We start from the raw sequence: 21,971 nt of genomic DNA on the forward strand, positions 1-21,971 counted from the left end.
AACGTGCATTCGTGTAAAAACGTTTCCTGTGTTATGCTGGAACAAGAACCTGATTTATTCTTATCTTAATCTCCAGTATAATTCCCAGCGCTTTTTTTTTTTTATTAAATACAACTGTAAAATGTTACAGGAACATTCTGTGGCAGATGAAGTACCAATGTTTTAAGGTGGCCTACAAATGTATTTTAAAGTAATAACTGAAATTACGGTTAGTGCTGAATTGTACAAACATCTACAATCTTGTCTATGCCAGACAGGGTTTGCTGGTGTAGCTTGCTATACCGGCAAACCATCCTAACAGAGATGCGGTTTATATCAGAAAAAGGGTTCTCTTGCTTATATCAGTTCCCTGAATTAAATAACTTCTTTTCTGGTTTAATTATGTCTACACTAGGGCTTTTTCTGGCATAGCTATGTCAGCTAGGGAGGGGATTTTTTGCCCTATACTCTTATCTGACATAAGTATGCTGGCAAAACTTAATTATAGTCCAGACCTAAGGTAACCATAGCTGTAAGCCACTGGCATTTTTGGCTTTTTTTTTTTTTTATTAACTTAAATAACACAAACTTGCTCCTGAACTTGACTGTTTCTAAGGTTGTCCTCTTCAGATTCCTCTGTCCTGGTGCCTTTAGTGCTCCTGGGTTGGAGCTAACTCTCTAGTGTGGAAACCAAATTGACTCAGTAGAATAACTCTGCTCTCCCCATTCCCAGCACAGCCATACAGAGGGAGTCAGAAATTATCCCTGTATGTGGTAATTCTATGGTACATTTTATTTTTACAGTTGAAGGATAAAATTCTCAAAAGTGCCTAAGTTGACTTTCAGTGGGACAGAGTATCCTATATAATAAGATGCTTTTGAAAATTTTAGCCAGTGTTCTGATTTCTGAGCACTGCAGCTGACGGGCTTCTGCCTCTACTTTTTTGCAAACTGGCAATGTAAAGTGAGTTGTACCTTAATGTGTTATACTCTCTGATTCTGGATATGCTTTTAGTTAGGATAGGAAACTGGGGGTCACAATAAGCTTTTGTAAAGTGAGTACAGCTGACAAAGCTGAAAAAGGTATTCCAAAAAATTACAAATTAAAAAATAAAATATTAAGAGCAAAAAGGTCGATTAATTTTGCTGAATAATCATGCATATCTAATGTATAATTCATTACATAATTTTAAATTCAAATAATTAGTATATGATTACCTGAAAATAAATTCTACTTGATTGACTAGCTTCAGTACTCTGAAGCACTTTTACCTGCAAAGGAAGTAGAATGTTCCAATTACAAGAATTCCTAGAACAACAACCGAAGCCAAGAAAGCTGCAAACGGTTCACTTTTAATTTGGGTCTTGAGACTAGGTAGCAAAACTTCTTCACAACGGGCTCCTGTATAGTTCTCAATACACCTGTGAAACCAAGTTTTATATAAATTAGATTTTTTGGCAGGAGGGGGAGTCATTTTCTGACTCAGTACAATTAATTTATATTCATTTCTATAGTGCATATTCATATAAATCCCATTTATAGAATGATGGGAATTTCTGACATTATCCCCTTTGATTTTTGTAACATGACTGGAATGGGGTAAAGAAGCATTCTCCCCTAAAGTACACTTAAATTATCTCTTTACTATATATGCTTTGTGAATCCAGTAGCTACATTATGCTCTCCTGCAGACAAACCTGTGGAAGGGGCAGATTTACTTGGGAAAAAAACCAGGAAGTTGCAGTTTGTTCAGTTCCCAGCACGTCATCTCAGAAGCGGGCATGAAGTTTTCCTTGTCATATAAGGAGAAGAGAGTGTGGCCTTCTGAATGTACAGAACTAAAATCAGTGGAGAGGGAGCGTGCTGCCTGCACCTTTTGTAGATTTATCTTTTTCTCTCTTCCAAGAGCTGCTACTGTTATGACAGATCAAGGAAATGGGCATTCATTGCGACATTTGACAAATTGCAATGATAGTTACATTTGTAGTATATGCAATGAAATAAAAGGCATACCAAAACACATTACATGTTTTTAAAAAGCAGTTGCACTCACTGAGGGACCTAGTTAAAAGGCTTCACTGCTACTCCTACCTTGTAACAGGCTTCTCAAAAACTTTTCCAAAACTAAGGAGAGGCAACTTCTTTGGAGATCACTGTAGCTTCTGACACAATGTAACAAAATTCCTGCTGTTTAAGTGTACATTAGTGTCAGGAATCAGTGCCTGCACCAGATCTAGTCTGGAAGCAGGGCCTTCAGCAGAGCCAGGCTCTGGCAACCTAAGGATCCCAACTGGTATGTAGTAGGCTGCTTGATTGACTGAAAGAGTAATCAGACCTGCAGCAGCTCCAGTTCAGTGGCTGATCAAAGCATTGCCCACAGCTATGATAGCTGCTCTTGCCTTGCCTCACTCCAAGGTCACTGGGTTCTGTCTCTCTGCTCCAATTCCTGACTCTGTCTCTGACCCTGGGCCTGGTGCCTGGCCTCTGACTCCAGCTCTGATGCTTGTCTCAGTTTCCTCGCTATTGATTCCTGCTCCAACCACTGTGCATGACTCCTGCTTAAATCACTGGGCACAACCACCCATGTCCTGGTCACCAGCAATTACAAGTAGTGCTAAAATATGTGCTAAAGGGGCACACCTCACTGAGCCATATGCACGCAGCCAGGTAAGCCAAGCACCCCTCTACACATTCTATTTTCCAAACTGCCAATCATTTTACCAAACTACAAACAGAAGGGTGACTCCCATGAATTTTGTATCTATCATGAGGTCTCCTAATTTCTCTTCATGACATCCTGAGATGGACTATGTTACTTCAAGTTTTACAGTAATGAAGAATAGAGGACATATTTACAAGCATTTGCAGGAGCTCCTACAACTAACCCAATAGGCTTGCCTTGAAGATCTGTCCAATGTCTGTCCTGGCTGTTTGGGTGCAATGCTGAGTTCTGGATTTTTAGCCTCCGTAAGTAGAACACAGATTTGTGATTTTTGGCATGGTGCTTTGCAACTAATAGCTCAAGAAATTCCGTCATCCCCAGTAAATGCTGTACAAAGGGCCAAATTGTGGCTTCACTGCACAAAGAGGCTGCACGTTGGCAGTAACACTTGGGTTTTAGGAGGGGTTTTCCAGAAGCAGACATAGGGCCTGATCATCCACTGCCTTGTACTTTATGTAGTCATTTACCCCTGTGAAAAGGTACCCTTCCCATTTCAGGGAGGTATAAATGGCTACACAAGATCAAAGGTAACAGATAATCGGGTTTCTATCTCCAGGATTATTTGGGGGAGGCACAATGTAACCCAAAATGTATTGTTCTGTGGTACAGGTGTATATGTCATTAAGTCTATAGAGTCTCAGGGCAAAAACCACTGATCTGAACACTTCTCCCAAATCACAAACCATCTACCTACTAATCCAAGATGACAAAATATACTCCACATGTATGAACTAATGCACCACAAAAGATCTTTTTTTTTTAAGTGTTTTTAAAAAGCACTGAGGAAAATGAAGAAAGGTCTGAAAAGCAGACTATCATTTTTTCCCATGTAATTTAAAATTTTAAATTTTTTTCTTTCAGATTTTGAAAGAAAATATCAGTTTTCAGACCAAAGCAAATTTTTACTACAGAAATAGTCATCTAACACTTGAGTTAGAGTAGCATGAACCTGTATAGCTATAGTTAATACTCTCATGCTTAAATCAGACATAGAATTCATGCTACTGTATCCGTGAATTGGCCTGAGTTTGACCTGTTTTAGGTGAGTGATATGATTCATATGCCATCTACAATTATGGTTATTGTAGAAGGTAGCAATGACTTTGCATGTGATCAACATCGTTGTTGTTTATTTAAATGGAGATAGGCTTCCAGCGAAAAATACTGTTTAAAAATTGTGAATGCATCACTGAAGAATTACTAACCAAAACTATCACTTTGGAAAATTCAAATTAGACTTGGCAGATCACCTTTTACATGTTCCTGTTCACTATCATTCGAATCAGGATTTATTACACTTAATATACTGACTCTTCATGATTTTCTTGGCTATGACGACAGTGCAGTGCAAAAAAAGACTGGGCCAAATTCTACACTTAATGATACCATTGTCAATCTGGGTAATTCAAATGAAGTTATGTTATATTTACACCAGTGTAACTGAAAGAAGAACTTGGCTTGCTTTTTATACAACTGTGGTTCAGGTTTCAGTTTTGCTAGGTTATAGCCAAACTTATGGGCCAAATTATGTAAATATGTTGTATAGCTACAAAATGGTTGCATATTAATGTTGCAAAGGCTGAGTTTGCATCCCTTTTCTGGCGGACTCTGGCCCTATATATAGCTTCACTTGTCATATTGTCTCTGATTAGAACAGAAATAATCTGGGGGGGAAGTGCACAGGTAGAATTATGAAGTCAAGAAGCACATGTGCAGAAACATATAGATCACAGTTCTTGACCCTTAGGCCGCATCTCAGAATGTTCCTTGTTGCTCCTGTCAGTGAGTTCTGCAGGGAGACAGATTCAAGGCAGAAAATTTCACTTCTCCCTCCCCCACTGCCCTGTTGTACACAGGTTTCCTGGCAGGCACCTGTGTGCAATCCCCTGCTAGTATTTGACCCATAAGCTTATGTTACTGTGAAAAGGTTTGCATACAACATTTCATAACTGTTAACTGGATTTAGAACTAAATTACCCATTAACTTAACGTTCAGTTGGTACTGGTGATATTATAACCAGTCCAACTTAATGGTCTGTTCATAATTCATACCATGTAAAAGTCAAAGAAATATATAGGCTACAAAACTTATTTACAGACATTTCTTATCTAAAGTTCTTTTAAAGACTGGGTGACTGCACCATAGAAAACTGCATTTTATTTAGTAACCACACTGTTTATATATCAGCTAATTTCTGTATCTTCTTTCCCCATTTTTCATTACTAGGGACTTTTGAAGGAAAATAGGATTTTTGTAGTTTAGGAGTACATCTGTTCCTGCTTCTTACTCTTGACTTTGAAGTTACAATCCTTTGTGACATTACAATACATTGCTATAGCTGCTATTGTAATGACGCAAAGGATTATTGGCTGAAATTCTGTAAGGTGCCAAGTGCCATTGGCTGATGAGGGTGTTCAGTGCCTTACATGACTGGGCTCATAATCATATATCTCTACAACAATATATTGTAACATCACAAGGAATGAGACTTCATCAAGAAAAAGAAGTTGGAGTTGACTGTCCAACAGAGGACAATTCTAGAATATCTAATCAATTGCACAAAGAAATCTTCCTGATTTCTCAATTCCTCTGGCACTGTAGCGAGACGGTGAGATACCCCACAGCCCTGCTGAGGGCCGAACCCCCCCTAACACCAACGTGGGCGGAGCCACCGGGTCTGGCACCTGCCCCTCAGAGGTCACGGCGCCGACCCGGAAGTATAAAAGCCCACCTGCAGAGCTCAGTGGAGAACAAGCCGGTGGAGAGAGCCGACGTCTGTGGCTGAGCTCCCACCTGGGAGACAGCAGCAGGCCGCCCGAGCCTACCCCTCGCCCGGTATCCTGAGGAGGACTGGCCAAGCCTGCCCCTTTCCAGCTACCCCGAGGAGGAGCCAAACATACTCTTCGCTACCTACCTGGAGGAACCGATGCTGGTGGAGAGCACCGAGGACACTAGTCCGGCCCAGGTACCCTACAAGGGGGAGTGTGGAAGTAGCCCGGGTGCAGCCGACCCCAGTCTGGCTGCAGCACTGCCAGAACCTATGTCAGTGTGTTGCGGCCAGGATCCCCACTGACAGCAGCGAGTTTCCGCCACTGCTAGGGCCCTGGGCTGGGACGCAGTGTAGTGGGAGGGCCTGCGTCCCGCCTGCCACCCACTCCTTAGGTGGCAGACTCCCCCTTTTCCCTGGCCTAGAGAGGCTGGGACCTGTTGCTCATTGACTCAGCCCCTGCTTAAGGGCCTGGGTTCCCAACTGACTATTTGATTGCTGCCCCGCCCTGACCTAGGGCCTGGGCTGCTACAACCCATGGACTCAGCCCCTGCTTAGGGATCTGGGTTCCTGAACTGTTGGCTCAGCCCCTGCTTAAGGGCCTGAGCCCCTAACAGTGTGTTTGCCGTCCCCCACTACCGCTGGACCAGGACTGACGGCGGACCAGAGCGAGGCGGTGAGATACCCCACAGCCCCGCTGAGGGCCGAACCTCGGCCGAGACTACTACAGGCACACAGAGATCATATTCTCAATTTGTTGTCCAAATGTTTTATCTCATTTTCAGTCATCAAATATCACAGCTATATAATAATGACTAAATGAACACTATTTTCTTTAAGTCCATTGCTTGAGATCTGATCATCTCAAATTTACTATCCATGCAGAAACTTGATTCCTTAGAGCTATCTAGACCCTGCTTAATCAACTGATTGCTGTAAGCTAACATTTCAGAAATTCTCTGTAGATTTTCATATAAAATGCAAGTTATTTGCATAATGTCCTTCATAAAAGGTATCACAATGTTTCATTCTGAGAAATACAATAGAAATATAGCTTTAAAGAACAGTTTGTCTCATTCAAATAGAAATGGGAAATGACCCAGAGCTGTAGAGAAAAACAGGCACAGAAAAACAATGTATATGCATTTTTCCTGCATTTAACTATTATTGAAGACTAGTGACAGGAAGAATGGAAGCATGCAGTGTTAGGGAAGGGAAAGGGGAATAGGTTTCAGCATCAGTCTAAACCATAAAGAAGAGTTTTAAGGCAAGAGCATAAGAGGAAGTAAGTGAGTGACTTAGAGAGAGGGAAACAAAATGGGTCAGGAGAAGTGAGAGAGACACTGTCATTGTGAATAGCCACCGAGAAGGGTCTGGGGGAAAAGCGAAGGTTAGAAAAGTACAATCATCAGAGTAGACAGATTGCATGGGATGAGGTGAGTAGTCCAAGAATATTTTAAAAACAGGAGGAAAACTTACAATGTGATTGTCAAGGCAGATTCCCCACTCTGTCACTCCGAGTACAGGAAGTGGAGGGTCCACAAGTATTTTAAAAATTAATACTTGCCACTCCAGGCTTGTATTAAACTCCCAAGGTTACAGCTTTTCTCTGACCTTGGCTTGGTAAACGCTGCCACCACCCAAATGCAAAAAAAACCCCATTTGGACCACTTGGGAATTCCTCCCTGTGGGCTACCCTCAAGCCCTTTCACTCCCCATCCCAGGAAGAGCTGAGAAAGAAAACAAAGGAAATTAGCTGTGGCTATCAGCTAATCAAACAACATGCACAAACCTCTTAGGACACCAAAAATCCAATCCTGTTATTTAAAAAGGTCAATTTTATTAAAAACAAAAAGGAAAAAAATACATCTGGAACTTAGGCTTTTTGCTAAATCTTAAAAGAAACAATTACAAAAACTAAGCACCAAAATAGCTTTCTTGGAGGTTCAGCTTAAAGGTTACAAGCAAACAAAAGCATCGGGGTTAGCACAGAAGAGAGCCACAAGCCAAAATAAGAAATAAACCTGATAACTCTAACTTAACATTCCCTATCCCAATTATTTCTTCTAGGTATGGAAGATACTTCTTCATACCTGATTCAAACCTTACACAGCATTTCTGCTTATAGCATTGCTGCTCCGTGTTTCTGCGGCCCAGAGAACAACAGACAAAGGGAAAGTTTCTCTCCCCATTTTTAAAAAGTTCTAGTCTCCCCATAGGCTCTTTTGGTCAGGTGCCCACTCCCTTCCTTTTACCTGTGGGCTTGTTAATCCTTTACAGGTAAAGCAAGCAGAGAACAGCTACCAAGAGGGATTTTACAGCTAACTGGCTGGCTGGGTGTCCATAAAAGGGAGCCCCCCCCACCCTTCATTTATCACAGTGGTGGATAGAAAGATAGCAGAAATCACTGAGAATGTGGAGGCACATTTTTATTAACTAAAAAACAGAAATTGTAGAAGTGGTGCCTTTAACATGAAGACCCAAGAAGCAAATAGCCAGAGAATCTAGACCTGTGAATTTCTCCCTTGAATGTCTGCATTCAGAGCTGCCATACCAGCTGGGAGGGAAGGTGGCATCTCTTAAGGAGTTTTCAGCTGTTCTACCCACTGTTGAAGTAGCATGTTTGTAGAATCAGGTGGGGCTGATCTGGAGTCATACACGAGAACGAATGGATATAAACTGGCCGTCGGGAAGTTTAGGCTTGAAATTAGACGAAGGTTTCTAACCATCAGAGGGGTGAAATTTTGGAACAGCCTTCCGAGGGAAACAGTGGGGGCGAAAGACCTCTCTGACTTTAAGATTAAGCTAGATAAGTTTATGGAGGGAATGGTTTGATGGGATAACGGGATTTTAGTCAATTAGTCAATAACGTGCCATCGCTGGTAAATAGCATCAATGGTCAATGAGAGTCTGGCTGGAGAATCTTGCCTGCATGCTCGGGGTTCTACTGATCGCCATATTTGGGGTCGGGAAGGAATTTTCCTCCAGGGTAGATTGGCAGAGGCCCTGGAGGTTTTTCGCCTTCATCCGCAGCATGGGGCAGGGGTCGCTAGCTGGACGATTCTCTGCGACTTGAAGTCTTTAAATCACGGTCTGGGGACTTCAACAGCTGAGTTAAGGGAAAGTGGGTGGGTCAGCTTTTGTGGCCTGCATCATGCGGGAGGTCAGACTAGATGATCATAATGGTCCCTTCTGACCTTAAAGTCTATGAGTCTATGAGCTTCTGCCTACTGCTCCTGTAGACTAACCTAGTTCCCCTTCCCCCAAAAGGCCCACAGTTGGAAAATATTGCCCTATAGCCTAAATATTCCTTGTAAAAATTTAAAGCATCATTTAAAGTGAACTATAAACTAGTGAAGCACTTTATAGAAACAGGAATGACTAATGTCAAAGTATTGGTTTATCTATTGTTCACATTTGTATCTTTTACAAACAAAATTATGAATGCAGTGACCCTGCCAATGGGCTTAGAACATTGTACAATCTTTTAGTCATTTATAAAAATGACTAAAACATTCTATTAAAAATCATCTTTGTTAAAAACTAAACATTTGTAGGATCTGGTACATCAGAAAGGGGAAGAAGTGTAACAAATATCAGGACAACAGTTGTTCTAAGGCACCCTAAGGAAGGGAAACATTTTTACTATATACGTTTTTAAAAGTCAGAGAGACAGACTGAGCGGATTTCAAGGCTGAGTTCCTCACTCTAAGAACCTGATTATCCTCTTATCCCAGTATAACTCCAGTGATATCAATAGGGTTTCTCATTGACATCAAGAAGAAAATCCAGGCCCCTGCTTCTGAAAGGCATGTGTGTGAGCACAGACTCCCATCATGATGAAACTGTAACAGGAGGTCTCAAAGGTAGCCAAACACCATATTCTTAAGGGCTTTTCAAATCAACTGTACCAGTTTATAATCAATCTGCCACTTTATAGGCAGTCAATGTAAGAACAAGATTAAGCATGATGTGTTTGCAGTTGCTCAGTTCAGTGGATAAATGCTGCTGTGTTGTGAAAAAGTGTCTGCAAGAGACAGAAGCCCTGCAGTAAGCCCTACTAAGAGGGAATTATACTAATTAAGGCTTGTGGTCACAAGGACAAGTGTTACTGTTGCAATAGGTTACTTGCATGCTGTTGCAACACGTTATCTGTTGGCTTTAAACAATCCTACTTTGTAGGATTCTAATATGAATTTAAAAAGGAAAGTATAGTTTTACTGCATCTGAAGAAAAATTAGAATTTCTAATTTAAACAAAAAATGTTAAAAGAAAATAGATTTCAAATGTCTACTAGTAAAGCTGTGAGCTTTAAAACTGTGAAAACAGAATTTCAGATGGTAATCAAGATTTCCACTTGCCTTGTAAAATACATACTTTAAGGGCTGGATCATCTAGCTTGCCAAAGAGTTACAAACAGACTTAAAGGCAGCAGAAAAGAGACAGCTGCGTTGGAGGAGGAGCCAGCCACAAGAAAACTGTGTAAGGGGAACATTTAGGTCTCATACACCACAGAATATTGCTCCACGTGGAACTCTCCATGTCAGCATCAAGGAGGAAGGGTGGGAGTGGATCGGACCTGGGAAGATGTGTGGACATGTCCAGTGGGTCTGCAATTATTTATATCCTTTAGTGAATAAGTCACTCACCAAAATGTGCATTGTGACTCTTCATTGAGCCACAGCAGCTATTGCTGCAATTAGGCTCCAACAGTTTGTACGGTTGTGCAGGTGCTCCAGGACTTGCCCATGGCTTTAGGAATTCTCCCATCCCACCTTTCTCCAATCATTGTAGGTGCCATGAGCAAATCTCATTTTAATAGGCTTTGCGCAGAGAACCAGGATTTGACCCTAATAAACACACAGGAAACCCCACTGCTTTCCTTCTGATTAGTATTGTTATTAATCAGAGCAAATAATATTATTAGAACTTGTCTCCAATCAGGAAAAGCAGGGGAATTTCTTGGTTAGCAATGGTTTGTATGAAAATACCAAGCTCTAGGCAGAATCAACCTGTGGAACTTTGCCAGTGGATAGTCTGAAGGCCAAGACTATAACAGGTTTCAAAAAAGAACTAGTTAAGTTCATGGAGGATAGGTCCATCAAAGGCTATTAGCCAGGATGTGCAGGAATAGTGTCCCTAGCCTCTGTTTGCCAGAAGCTGGGACTGGGCGATGGGATGGATCCCTTGATGATTACCTGTTCTGTTCATTCCCTCTGAAGGATCTGGCATAGGACACTGTTAGAAGACAGGATACAGGGCTAGATGAACCTTTGTCTGACCCAGTATGGCCATTCTCATGTCCTTATATTATCCACCTGCCAATTCAGGCCAAGGGGCTGATATCCTGAATATTGATACAGGCTTTAGTCTCCAACACCGTCCTAAAAGTTGTAAACTATCTTGACCCAGTGGAAGAAAAATCAGAATATCAAATATAAAAAAATTTACCATTTAAAGCCAACACTTGCAAAAGCTTGGGCAGACAAAAACAGCTGTTTAGGGGCCTTTAGAGTTAAAGCTGTGTGCCCAGAGGTCTTTCAAAGCTGGCATTTGGTTGTGCACAAGTTGTCTGAGGCCATGTCTAAACTATGGAATTTCTGAAAATTAAAATGCCCACTGTGCTAACAGCAGTGGGAGCCTAAGCAGTGTGAAACCAAACCAAAGGGACTTTTCCCCTAAAACACCCTAATGTAAACTATCTTAAGTACTTATGCTCAAACCACTGAGCTATGACTCCCAGTACCATAGTATCTGAGTGTCTCACACTCTTTTTAATATAGCTATCTTCAAAACACCCCTGTGAGGTAGGGGTAGTATTATTATCCCATTTTACAGATGGGGAAACTGAAATGCAGAGAGATTATGCCCCAGATCCAGTAAGGTGCTAAAGAGCTTAAACCCAAGACTCAGGTGCTGAAGTCATAGGTTTAGGCACCTATGTCCCAATTTTGGCTACACAGCTATCCATACAACTCCCACTGACCCCTGTAACTGCCTAAACTCAGTGCCTAAGTTTTCAGGGTAAAAGTTCCTTCAGCACCTAGGTTTCTGCTTCTGAGTATGTACACTACTGCCTCCCTCTAGGTGTCTTGATGCCTATCTCCCACCTAAGCCCCAGAACAATTCACAAACCAGTGTGCATGCCCTGAGGCAGCAATTGAGGTGCAGAGGGAACTTTTACACTGCAAACTTTGGCACTGTTGAGTTTAGGCACCTATGGGATTCAGCAGGCATTTTGCAGATCGCAGAGGAGCCAAAACTGGGATTTAGGGACATAAGGCCCTTTGTGGATCCCACTCTAAGTACCTTGCCCAAAGCCACACAGAAAGTCTGTGGCAGAGCAGGGAACTAAACCCAGGTCTCCCAAGTCTGAGCCTAGCACTGAACTATCCTCCCTCTCAACACCTAAGAACCCAGTGACTTCAGCACTCCACAGAAGCAGGATGGAGTGTAGTCTAGGGTAGAGGTACCCAAACAATATTTTCAGAAGGGCCTGTTCGAGGTGTTCAAAGTAAGTTTTTTGAGCCATGAAGAAAAGCCAGGATGTACAGGTTAGGCTGCTAAAGCAGCAGCCCTTCACTGGCTCTTTGCATGTTTGCAGTCTGAAGACAGACATCACACAGAGCAAGGACTCTCTCATACACCCCTTGGAGAGAGCTAGACAAACACAGGGATGGAGAAAGAGATACAGAAAGAAACAGGATTTACTGAAGATTTATAGGATTAGTCTAGGAAAGATGGAGGAGAGTCTGGATTAAGTTAGGGACTAGGAAAGGTGGAGGGAGGAAGTAGAAATAGTTGCCACTCACATATTGGAATTTCATGTGAGAGGCACCTTGTGGAGCTGCCGGAGTGAGGGTGAGGCAGAGGGGTAGCTTGAGGAAGAGAAAGCAGTACAGGACTTGACTATGTGAGGGCTGTATAAAAAATGAGGTGGCATGAAATGGAGAGGCTTAGAGAAGGTGCTGTAACCTTAACGGATTCTGTGAGCCTTAGAGGGCCTTCCTCAACCTTGCTGAGCCACAAGTTACCCCCAAACCACTCAGCAAAACTGTGATGAGCTGAATGCTGACCTAAAAAAGCCAGACCCCTTCTTATCTGTGTCAAGGTCACTGAACTCAGGTCCTTTCAAAGGACCATTGGGGACACTACTAGCATCAGCCAGTGAGTTGCTTCTGTGTAGAGGACTTCTTAAATCTGTGATCTGCATGATTATAGACCCACATTAATTTATTTATGGATGGGCAGACACAACATCAAGTTATACAGGAATTCTAAGCCACGGATGACTTCTCATCTGTAGTGGCACATGGTGCATATCTCTGTGATGATATCAAGGGGAAACTATGCCATCTGTAGTACTGCCAACACCAGGCATTTGAAAATTATGAGGCTGGGCCCAAAAAAGTAATGAGATTGGCTTACAAACAATGAGATTTTTTTAAAAATAATTGTGTTCTTTTTACTTGCTTTCTGTTTTTTGAACCTTCAGGGTGCACTTGGTTCATGTGTTCAAGTTTTTCTCCACAACCATGAAGTCTAAAAACATACTTTCATAGAAAAAGAAAGCTGCGATTTTCACATACTGTCTAGACTCCAGGAGCTGAGACTTTTTTTAAAACATCAAATGTTTCAAGAGTTTGCACCACTGAGTATGAAATAGAACTGACACACAGGTAGTATATACAGCTGTGCTAGATCATTACCCAGAATCATGCCACTACTTCCACATTCTGCCTTTTTCTCCTATGGTATGTAACCAATTTACAACCACAACTTACTGCCTTTGCTTTATCTTGGCAGAGGAGTGTCTTGAGCACTCAAGAGAAGGGCCATTTCTTAATTATGTTGTCAACTTCAGTGCAACCAGTAGGGCTGGATAAAGGCACAGGAGCTACAGGCCTATGCCTAGGGCCTTAGTTCCTGGAGTTATGCGATGGGGACAGACTTTTTTTTTTTTTTTTTTTTTTTTAAAGTAAATGTCCGGTCCTCATTGTTGCAAATGTGACACTTCTGCCAGATAGGTAATAGCAGCAAAAAGGCCATGTTCAATATATTACAAGAACTGGGGGTCACCAAATGAAATTAATAGGTAGCAGGTTTAAAACAAACAAAAGGAAGTATTTTTTTTCACACAACGCACAGTCAACCTGTGGAACTCTTTGCCAGAGGATGTTGTGAAGGCCAAGACTATAACAGGGTTCAAAAAATAACTAAAGTTCATGGAGGATAGATCCATCAATGGCTATTAGCCAGGATGGGCAGGGATGGTGTCCCTAGCTTCCGTTTGCCAGAAGCTGGGTATGGGTGACGGGATGGATTTGGTGATTACCTGTTCTGTTCATTCCCTCTGGGGCACCTGGCATTGGCCACTGTCAGAAGACAGGATATGGGCTAGATGGACCTTTGGTCTAACCCAGTATGGCCGTTCTTATCTAGGGCCCCTCTTGACAAATAACTAAATCAGCTAAAACCTGGGAACACTATCACAGGACTCTCACTTGGACTTGCAGGTCTCCCTTAAAATATCAATAGTACTATTTTCAGAAGACTGAGAGTCCATTTGTTCTGGCAGAGTTAGGTACAGGAGCTCAGTTGTCTTAACATGTGGTTGTTGCCTAACAGACCTTTGCAGGGAAAAGGGCATGGAAAACACCATTTTCCACCAGCCCATTGGATTGGGGATAATGGGGACTAGAGATTATATGTCTAAACCCAAACTTCACTAAAAATTGCTTAAGCTCATTGCCACCAAACTGCGGCCCATTATCAAACATTACTATGTCACTTATACCATGTCGGGCAAAATAGATTTGACATGCACAATCACCAGTTTAGCAGTAGTATCTCCTAGTAAAGCTATCTCAGGGAAATTATAATAATAGTCTAGAATGCATCTTTTCCCAAGTAAATGTAAACAAATCTATGCCTACTGTGCTCCAAGGGACCAATTTTTCCTGTGCCACCAACACAGGCTCTTTTGCTTAACCCATCATGTATTTTTGGCATGTGCAATAGGTCTTGACAACTTCCTCAATGTCACTGTTTATCTGAGACCAGTATAAAACATCTGCAGCCTACTGATGCAATAACATATGCCTGACTTTAGAGAGAGCCTGAAACAATTGTTCTGAGAGGTGTAAGCTACAGCCTGCCTCTTAATGGGGCCTTAACACAAACACCCACTTTTGAAGGGCCCTCCAACAAAGCACTCCGTGTATGAAAGGAGAAAAGTGCAGCAGGCCCAGCCTACCCACCCAGGCAGATACTCTTTCGACTCTCAAGGGGAGGAATGCCCCTGACACTGCTCATGGAGTGGAGTTGTCCCTGCCTGACTTGCCGCTGGCTCTCCAGGGTAGGACCACGAGGGAGCTTCAGCTATGGTGTGTCTAGGAGTAGGACCTGATTGCCTCAGTCAGTAGCTGGACTTCTTCTTGTCCTCTTATCCTCTCTGCTTCTGTCTTATCATTTGTGCCTGCCCCAACCTTTATGAGTTTGGCCGCTCTTCACTGGAAATAGCCATTACTTGAAAATAACCTGCTTTTACACTGCTCATTACTGGGTGTCCAAGCATCATTAGTATACTGCCTGTTACCGCTTTATTGTGCATCTGGTGGCTGTTTCTGCTCAGCCTTAAACACTAAGGATATTTGCGTGGGCACTTTGAAAATCCCACCAAGTACTGTATACTCAAGCAATTTGGGAGCAGCCAAATCCAAGCTGTGAAAATTGCCTGGGCACATAATTCGCTCACACTAGTGCCCCTTGATGGGGACCCAAATAGTTATTTGCATCTACCCAAGATTTTAAAACATTGCCATAGTGTATAGAACCTGCCCCTTCTCTGCTTCTTATTCTATTTCTGCAACCTGTGAGTACAGAATATATTCATCTTAAACAGTGACCAACTCCTGTTCCTGATCTCTATCTCCTAGGCTTTTCTATCTGTTCAGATGCTGATGAGACAATGGTGTCCGTGCAGTCCACAGATTCCCCTCAGAGGATTGCTGAAGCATCTAAAGTGGACTGGGAGAAGGGGAGGGGCAGTGATATTCAGAAACAAGGAGAACAGCAATGCCAGGAGAGCAGAGCACCATATAATAGTGAAGCTTTGAAAATACATTCTCAGTATTGGGTCCCCCAGCCATAGCTGGACTTCCATCCACAGAGATTTTCAAAGAGCATGCACTGCCCACATTCTGCTTCCCTTTTTTGCCTGAGTGCCCAAAACTGGGCATCCAAATTCCTTTGCACAGATGTAAGATAAAATAAAGAAGAAATAATTTAGTATGAGATTGGTACCACGGATGACAAAATCGCAACTTAGTACTCTTCTCCAGCTTGTTAATGATAATGGGACAGCTGTACATCAGGTGCTCAAGCAAACATCTTTCAGCCTCATGCTTTACAACACACCTGAGGCATTTGGATTTCACATTATGTTCTGTGTGTTTGTTACTTATATATATTTTTTAAATTGGATACTTCACTGTTGAATCTCAACCTGTGTATGGCGACAGGTGCACCTTTGGCTGCTGAGGAAATTAAGCCAGTATTAGAAATGGCACAAAGTGAAGATGGCAGCTCACAATATATTAACATATGCCAGGTGCATTTAGAATCAGAAAATGTTATCCTGTGCAGAGAAAGTTTTTGTGCTACCCTATTTCAACTACATACAAATACCCACTTCTGCCAAGTGAAAGTAGCTGTGAAATATCTAAAAGCAAACAGTAACTATCAGCTTCTATATCCTCTATAAAAGAGGCATATTTATTTTAAAGGATGATGCAATTCTACTTTAGACACAGATCATAGTTCGCAGAGTTACAACAGACTATATTGCATCATGTATCCTGCATAAACCCTGCTTGCAACATGGCATTTATCATAATGTGCTATCTATTTACATGAATGTATTTTAAGCATTTTTAAAACAGTTTTCAGGTCCACATTTTTGTTTCCTTAATCCTTTCTAATCAATGGTGCCATGTCAGTGATTCGTTCTTTGGCCTGGAGAATGTGGTTCTAAAGCCCTAAACTCTAGTCATTCTTTGCATTGGCCACAGTTAGTCATATAAGAGCAACTTGGAGGCTATGCTGTAGGGTGGCGCCAGGTCCCTGCTACTTCGAGGAGCTAGGCAAGACTAAGAAACACAACATTTGATCACTTGCTTGGTGATGTCAGTTTTAAGGAAGTTTTAAAGAATCAAATATTTTTGTTAATTCCACTGCACAGTGATGCACTTTTTTCCTGTTATTTCTATTCACATCACTGCTGATTACTCAGATATCTGTGTGTAAACAGAACCTTTCTCATTTATAATTAGCCTTCTTCTCTGACTGATTAAGGAACATGCTTGGAATGAGAATATGCTTAAACAGAATGCTTCTATTTAAATTCGTATAACTTGATAAGCAGCAATTAGATACACAGGAAAAATACTTCAAAGTCAAAATGGGGTAGTGAAGAAATAAGTTTTGAGTGCTAGAGTACAACAGAGATACTCTAAAGAAGTTAGCTTTTTGCCCTTCCAGGCTGCAAAATATCCTAGTGCCAGTCTGACTGATTTACATAAGATTTCATTTGGAACCCTTTTAAAGTGGAAATCACCTATGCTTACAAGCGTGCATTGCTAAAGAATTAATTGTTCAGGAAGTCTGTTACTCCAAATATACATTTATCACATTAGATACACCTCCTTCACTATATATTGTGGTTAGGCAATTCCTAGGACAGAATGCTTTGAAACTGTATCTGAAGTTGTATAACCGACACTATCTAATTTTAATGTTCCACTTTTCCCCTACTTATTATTGCTACTAAAATGCTGGAAAGGAGGGTTTCTTTCTAGTTAACCAAAAATAAGGATTTTTCTTGACAGACTCTTATTTTCAATTTTTCTGCATTAATTTAAATTATATAATGTGAGTTAGTGTGGCCTAGTAGCTAGAATAAGTGACCTGGAAATCAGGACTCCTACATTCTATTCTTATCTCTTCATTTGATTCACTGAATGATGCTGGACAATTATCCTCAAGGATAAATCTCAGTGATGCACAGTGAATATTTTAACAAGAGTTTCCTGCAAAAATATTCTCCCTTAGCGTGTGATAAACGCATGTACCAGGGCCAGCCAGGGGTGCATGTGCTTGCAGAGAAGAAGGATGAGGGAGTGGATAGTGTATTCAAATGGAAGAGCAAAAAGCAAATGAACAAAGGCCCTTTGTCATAATCATAACCAAGAAGAGAGGTGACAGAATGTGTCATGTTTGTATCATGTGCATTTCACTAGAAATGTTTGTACTTTTTTGTTCCAAGAAAAATATACTAAGGTCACAACTGTGCTTACTCACATGAGTAGCCCCACTTATGTCAAGTACTGTGTGAGTAAGGGTTCCAGCACTAGGTCTTGAGTTACTGACAATATCACACAGTGCTCAATTTGTGTAATCTGAAATAGAACTGGGGATTGATTGTGTGAAGACTTATTACAGGATTTTGGCTGCATCCTTCCCAGAGACATTGGCTGAATATAGCTGTGATTTGGTATAATCTAGTACATTCCAAAGACAAAAATATGCACTTCAGAAGGTTTTTGTTTGTCTGTTTCTTTGTTTTCAACCTCAAGGATAAGTAATCTCTGGCAAAGCTTAGCCAGTTAGTATTAAATTTTAACACTGTCCACTACAGGCAGGGAAATTACTTCCACCCAATCTTCAATTTGGTAGTAGAATCTCAAAAGACTCTGAGGGCACCCTTGAACACACTACTAATCATTCTGACCCTCAGTTTATCCATCTGTAAAGTTAGAATATTTATTACGTATCTCACAAGAAAACTGTGAGGCTTAATTCAATGAGTAATGGGGAGATTAAGGTGTTGATTTTGATTAATTTGAATGGATGGATGTATTTGAAAAAATTGGTAACTTTTTAATGTACACACAGGCACTTTTTAAAAATCACAAATTAATCTTTTATTGGACCAACTTCTGTTGGTGAAAGAGGCAAGCTTTGGAGCTACACGGAGCTCTTCTTCAGGTCAGGCTCTTTGTAGCTCGAAAGCTTGTCTCTTTCACCAACAGAAATGGCCTAATAAAATATATTACTTTACCCACCTTGTCTCTCTAGTATCTTGGGACCAAGAAATCTACAACACTGTAACAATAAATTAATTGATAGCACATTAAGATCTTTGGAAATAAATAGGGTACAAAGGCTAACTTCATATAAATTAGAAAATTAAAGATTTAATAATTACTGAAATCCTGTTAAAGAATTTTCCACAACGTGTGTGTTACCCTGTGTTCTTCTTCCTTTTTTCTATAAAATGTATCAATTAACAATTGTGAAAATTCTCTGTTATGATGGGCTGTGTCGAAGTATTTGATGTTTTAATTTAATTTTAAGTTACAAGACTTCTATATACAGCGGGTAACATCCCTAAATTTTCAAAGTGTGAGGGAGAGTTTTAGCTAAGCATTTTCCATTGATTTGAATTATATGGCTAAAATCTCATGCAAGGCTTTGAAAATTCAGGAACCAATTACTAACAGGGCTAGAAGAGAGACAGAATGAGCCATAACCATGGTTTAGTAGTTCTCTGGTAGGTCTGTAAATTTCAGAAGAATTTAGGTTTTCATTTAAAATAAATTAAGTTTCTAACCCTTATGGCTGAAACCTTTCAAATGTGACAATTAGCAGCACTGTTTTGCTGAATCTATTGACCTCCTTAACAATAGCTGAAAGGTGGATTGACCTATTTCAGTAGAAGTTAATTCTGAAGCCTAATTATGCTGATTTAAATGTCAACTTTATTAACTATTCCACTGCTGATCATTTCAGAAGAAATAGTTAATATATGCCTATCTACTGGGGCTAGAAAATATAACAGTAAGAAATGGAAAACATTTATGAGATCATATAATTATCCCTTTAAAAACAATGCAGGATTGTTCCCTGCAGTCTAATCTTCAGGATTTTGTCTATTTTAGATTGGAATGCCCAAAGTGAGATTATTCGGTTTAACAGATCTCACCATTAGAAGTTTTCCTGTTTTTTTTTTTTCTTCCTAAATATTTCAACCCATTACATCTAATTATATCTGAAGGCTGAAAGAAGCCACCACGGAATGGGGAAACAGAAGTTGCCAAGCGTGAGAGAAAGAGATCCCTAACATTCTAACATCCATAAACATAAGCTTTCAGTGTAAGTGCCAGCTTGTCAATTGAACCATTTAAGTTAACCAGCTCACTTATCTCAAATGAAGACTAGTTTAAAATTAGTAGAAGCAGACCTAAGATAATATATTGGTAACCTTTTCTTCTTGTGTCTCTGATGGGTGATTTGGCAAATAGATAGCAGCTGTTTTTACATGTGGAAGGGGAGATCTTATCTGCAAAGATAGGCAGTGTTATGTCTTTCCACATTCTGTTACATGCTCCCCTCCTGGAGGTCACGTATTAGCTTTCCCAAGCACTATAAACCCCTGTCATATGAGCACAGCATACACAAGTTGGATATTAGGAAACACTATTTCACTAGGAGGGTGGTGAAGCACTGGAATGGGTTACCTAAGGAGGTGGTGGAATCTCCATCCTTAGAGGTTTTTAAGGCCTGGCTTGACAAAGCACTGGCTGGGATGATTTAGTTGGTGTTGGTCCTGCTTTGAGCAGGGTGTTGGCCTAGATGCCCTCCTGAGGTCTCTTCCAACCTTATGATTCTACAGCTACTATGCTGCTTTTTTGTCAAATGGCTTTTTTTAGCTGTCCCCTGAAGCTGTGCTTTGTGATTCTTTCAGTTGGGTTCATAGAGCACAAACAGCCTTCACTTATGCTTTTGGCCTCCATTACATTTCCCCCCCTCCCTAAAATAAATATGCTGTCTTTCTTGACTCCTCCCCATTTTGCTCAAGCCACACCCTTTTTATATTATAACACTTTGCTATATAATGTGTAGGAGAGGAGGGAATATACTTGTATCCATTATTGCCTCTCTGTATGCCCTTCCTCCAGTCTCTTCTCTGTGAGATTAAGGGCATTTTTCTCATTCTGTACTGCATAAGAAGAGGGGAGTATAAAGCTCTAAATTATACATACCAGTCTGAATTCTGAATACATAAATGGGTATTGCCTCATCCACCAATTTTTTTTCCCCAAGCATACACAAGTTTTGAAAACATTACCCTTTCTATGAACCAGACAGAAACATTAACATTAAACCACATGAGCAAGAACTGCTGAATTTGCAGATACAAACATGTTTACAACAGCCAGGGACACATACACATTTTCACCTATCATGCTATATTTCTTTAAAGAAATATTGTTAAACTAGAACAGTATCCGTCCTTCCAATAGCTAAATCCAATGTGTGAACACACAAGCTTAAATTTCACTCACCTGCAAAATGGACTGGATACAGTAGGTATCATATAACAAATCCCGCCATTTAGGCAAAAAGGTCCATAACTGGTGCCACAGAGTTCTTCATGATCTGAAAAGAACAGATACAAAGAGAGAGATTTGTTATACTTTTACTCAGGAGGAATCAAGATGTGAAAAAATTATACCATGTGGTGGTTTGGGCTTTGTTTTGTTGTTTTCTTTAAATTATAACAAAAAAGATACAACTGGCTTAAAAACACTAGAAGCTAATAAGGGACAGTTTTACTCTCCAACACATCAGTATGTACCACCAGGTATCTAATAAAATCAGTGATTGTAACTGTGGATACAAGTATTAAAGTTTATTTTACAAAATATATAGCAAATGTACCAGCAAATCAGAAGGCAGGCTTAAAGTTTGAGGAAGTGGGAGCAGTTCCATTAGTAAGGAGTGACAGAACTTTGAAATCTTCCTCGTGGCTTTCACATTTGGGGAGCATAGTGAATATGTTGGGCCAGATGCTAGACCTTATCAAGACTGCTTTGCACTGCTCTAGTGGTAGGGTTACCATATTTCAGCGAGCAAAAAAGAGGACGGGAGGAGCCCCGCCCTAGCCCCGCCCCTGCCCCTCCCACTTCCCGCCCCCCCGACCTCCCAACCCTCCCCCCGTTCCTTGTCCCCTGACTACCCCCTCCTGGGACCCCTGCCCCTAACTGCCCCCCAGGACTATCTAAGCCTCCCTGCCTCTTGTCCCCTGACTGCCCCAACCTTTATCCACACCCCCACCCCCAGACAGACCCCTGGGACTCCCACGCCCCATCCAACCACTCCCCACCCACTGACAGCCCCCCCCCAGAACTCCCAACCCATCTAAACCCCTCTGCTCCCTGTCCCCTGACTGCTCCGATCCCTCTCCGCACTCCTGCCCCCGACAGCCCCCCCCAGAACTCCCAACCCATCTAAACCCCTCTGCTCCCTGTCCCCTGACTGCTCCGATCCCTCTCTCCACTCCTGCCCCCTGACAGCTCCCCCCCAGAACTCCCAGCCCCCTACCCCCCCCCCCGCTCCTTGTCCCCTAACTGCCCCCTCCTAAGACCCCCCCCAACTG

At 41.4% G+C, this 21,971-nt stretch overlaps 1 protein-coding gene across 20 annotated transcripts in view; it reads right to left on the reverse strand.

The window, feature by feature from the left end:
• Positions 1 to 21,971, reverse strand: part of NRG4 (neuregulin 4) — a 55,630-nt gene that overhangs the window by 9,961 nt on the left and 23,698 nt on the right. For 19 of the 20 annotated variants that reach the window (XM_065558402.1, XM_008174939.4, XM_042842399.2 and 16 more), the window contains 2 exons: positions 20,878 to 20,971; positions 1,252 to 1,401 (listed from right to left, as the gene is read on the reverse strand). In XM_065558402.1, coding sequence (XP_065414474.1) covers positions 1,252 to 1,401; positions 20,878 to 20,971 — 244 coding nt within the window. The remainder of the gene's footprint in view (positions 1 to 1,251; positions 1,402 to 20,877; positions 20,972 to 21,971) is intronic. The other variant, XM_065558406.1, reaches the window with a different exon arrangement.

This window comes from Chrysemys picta, chromosome 10, assembly GCF_011386835.1.
Source record: "Chrysemys picta bellii isolate R12L10 chromosome 10, ASM1138683v2, whole genome shotgun sequence".
Classification (NCBI taxonomy): domain Eukaryota; kingdom Metazoa; phylum Chordata; order Testudines; family Emydidae; genus Chrysemys; species Chrysemys picta.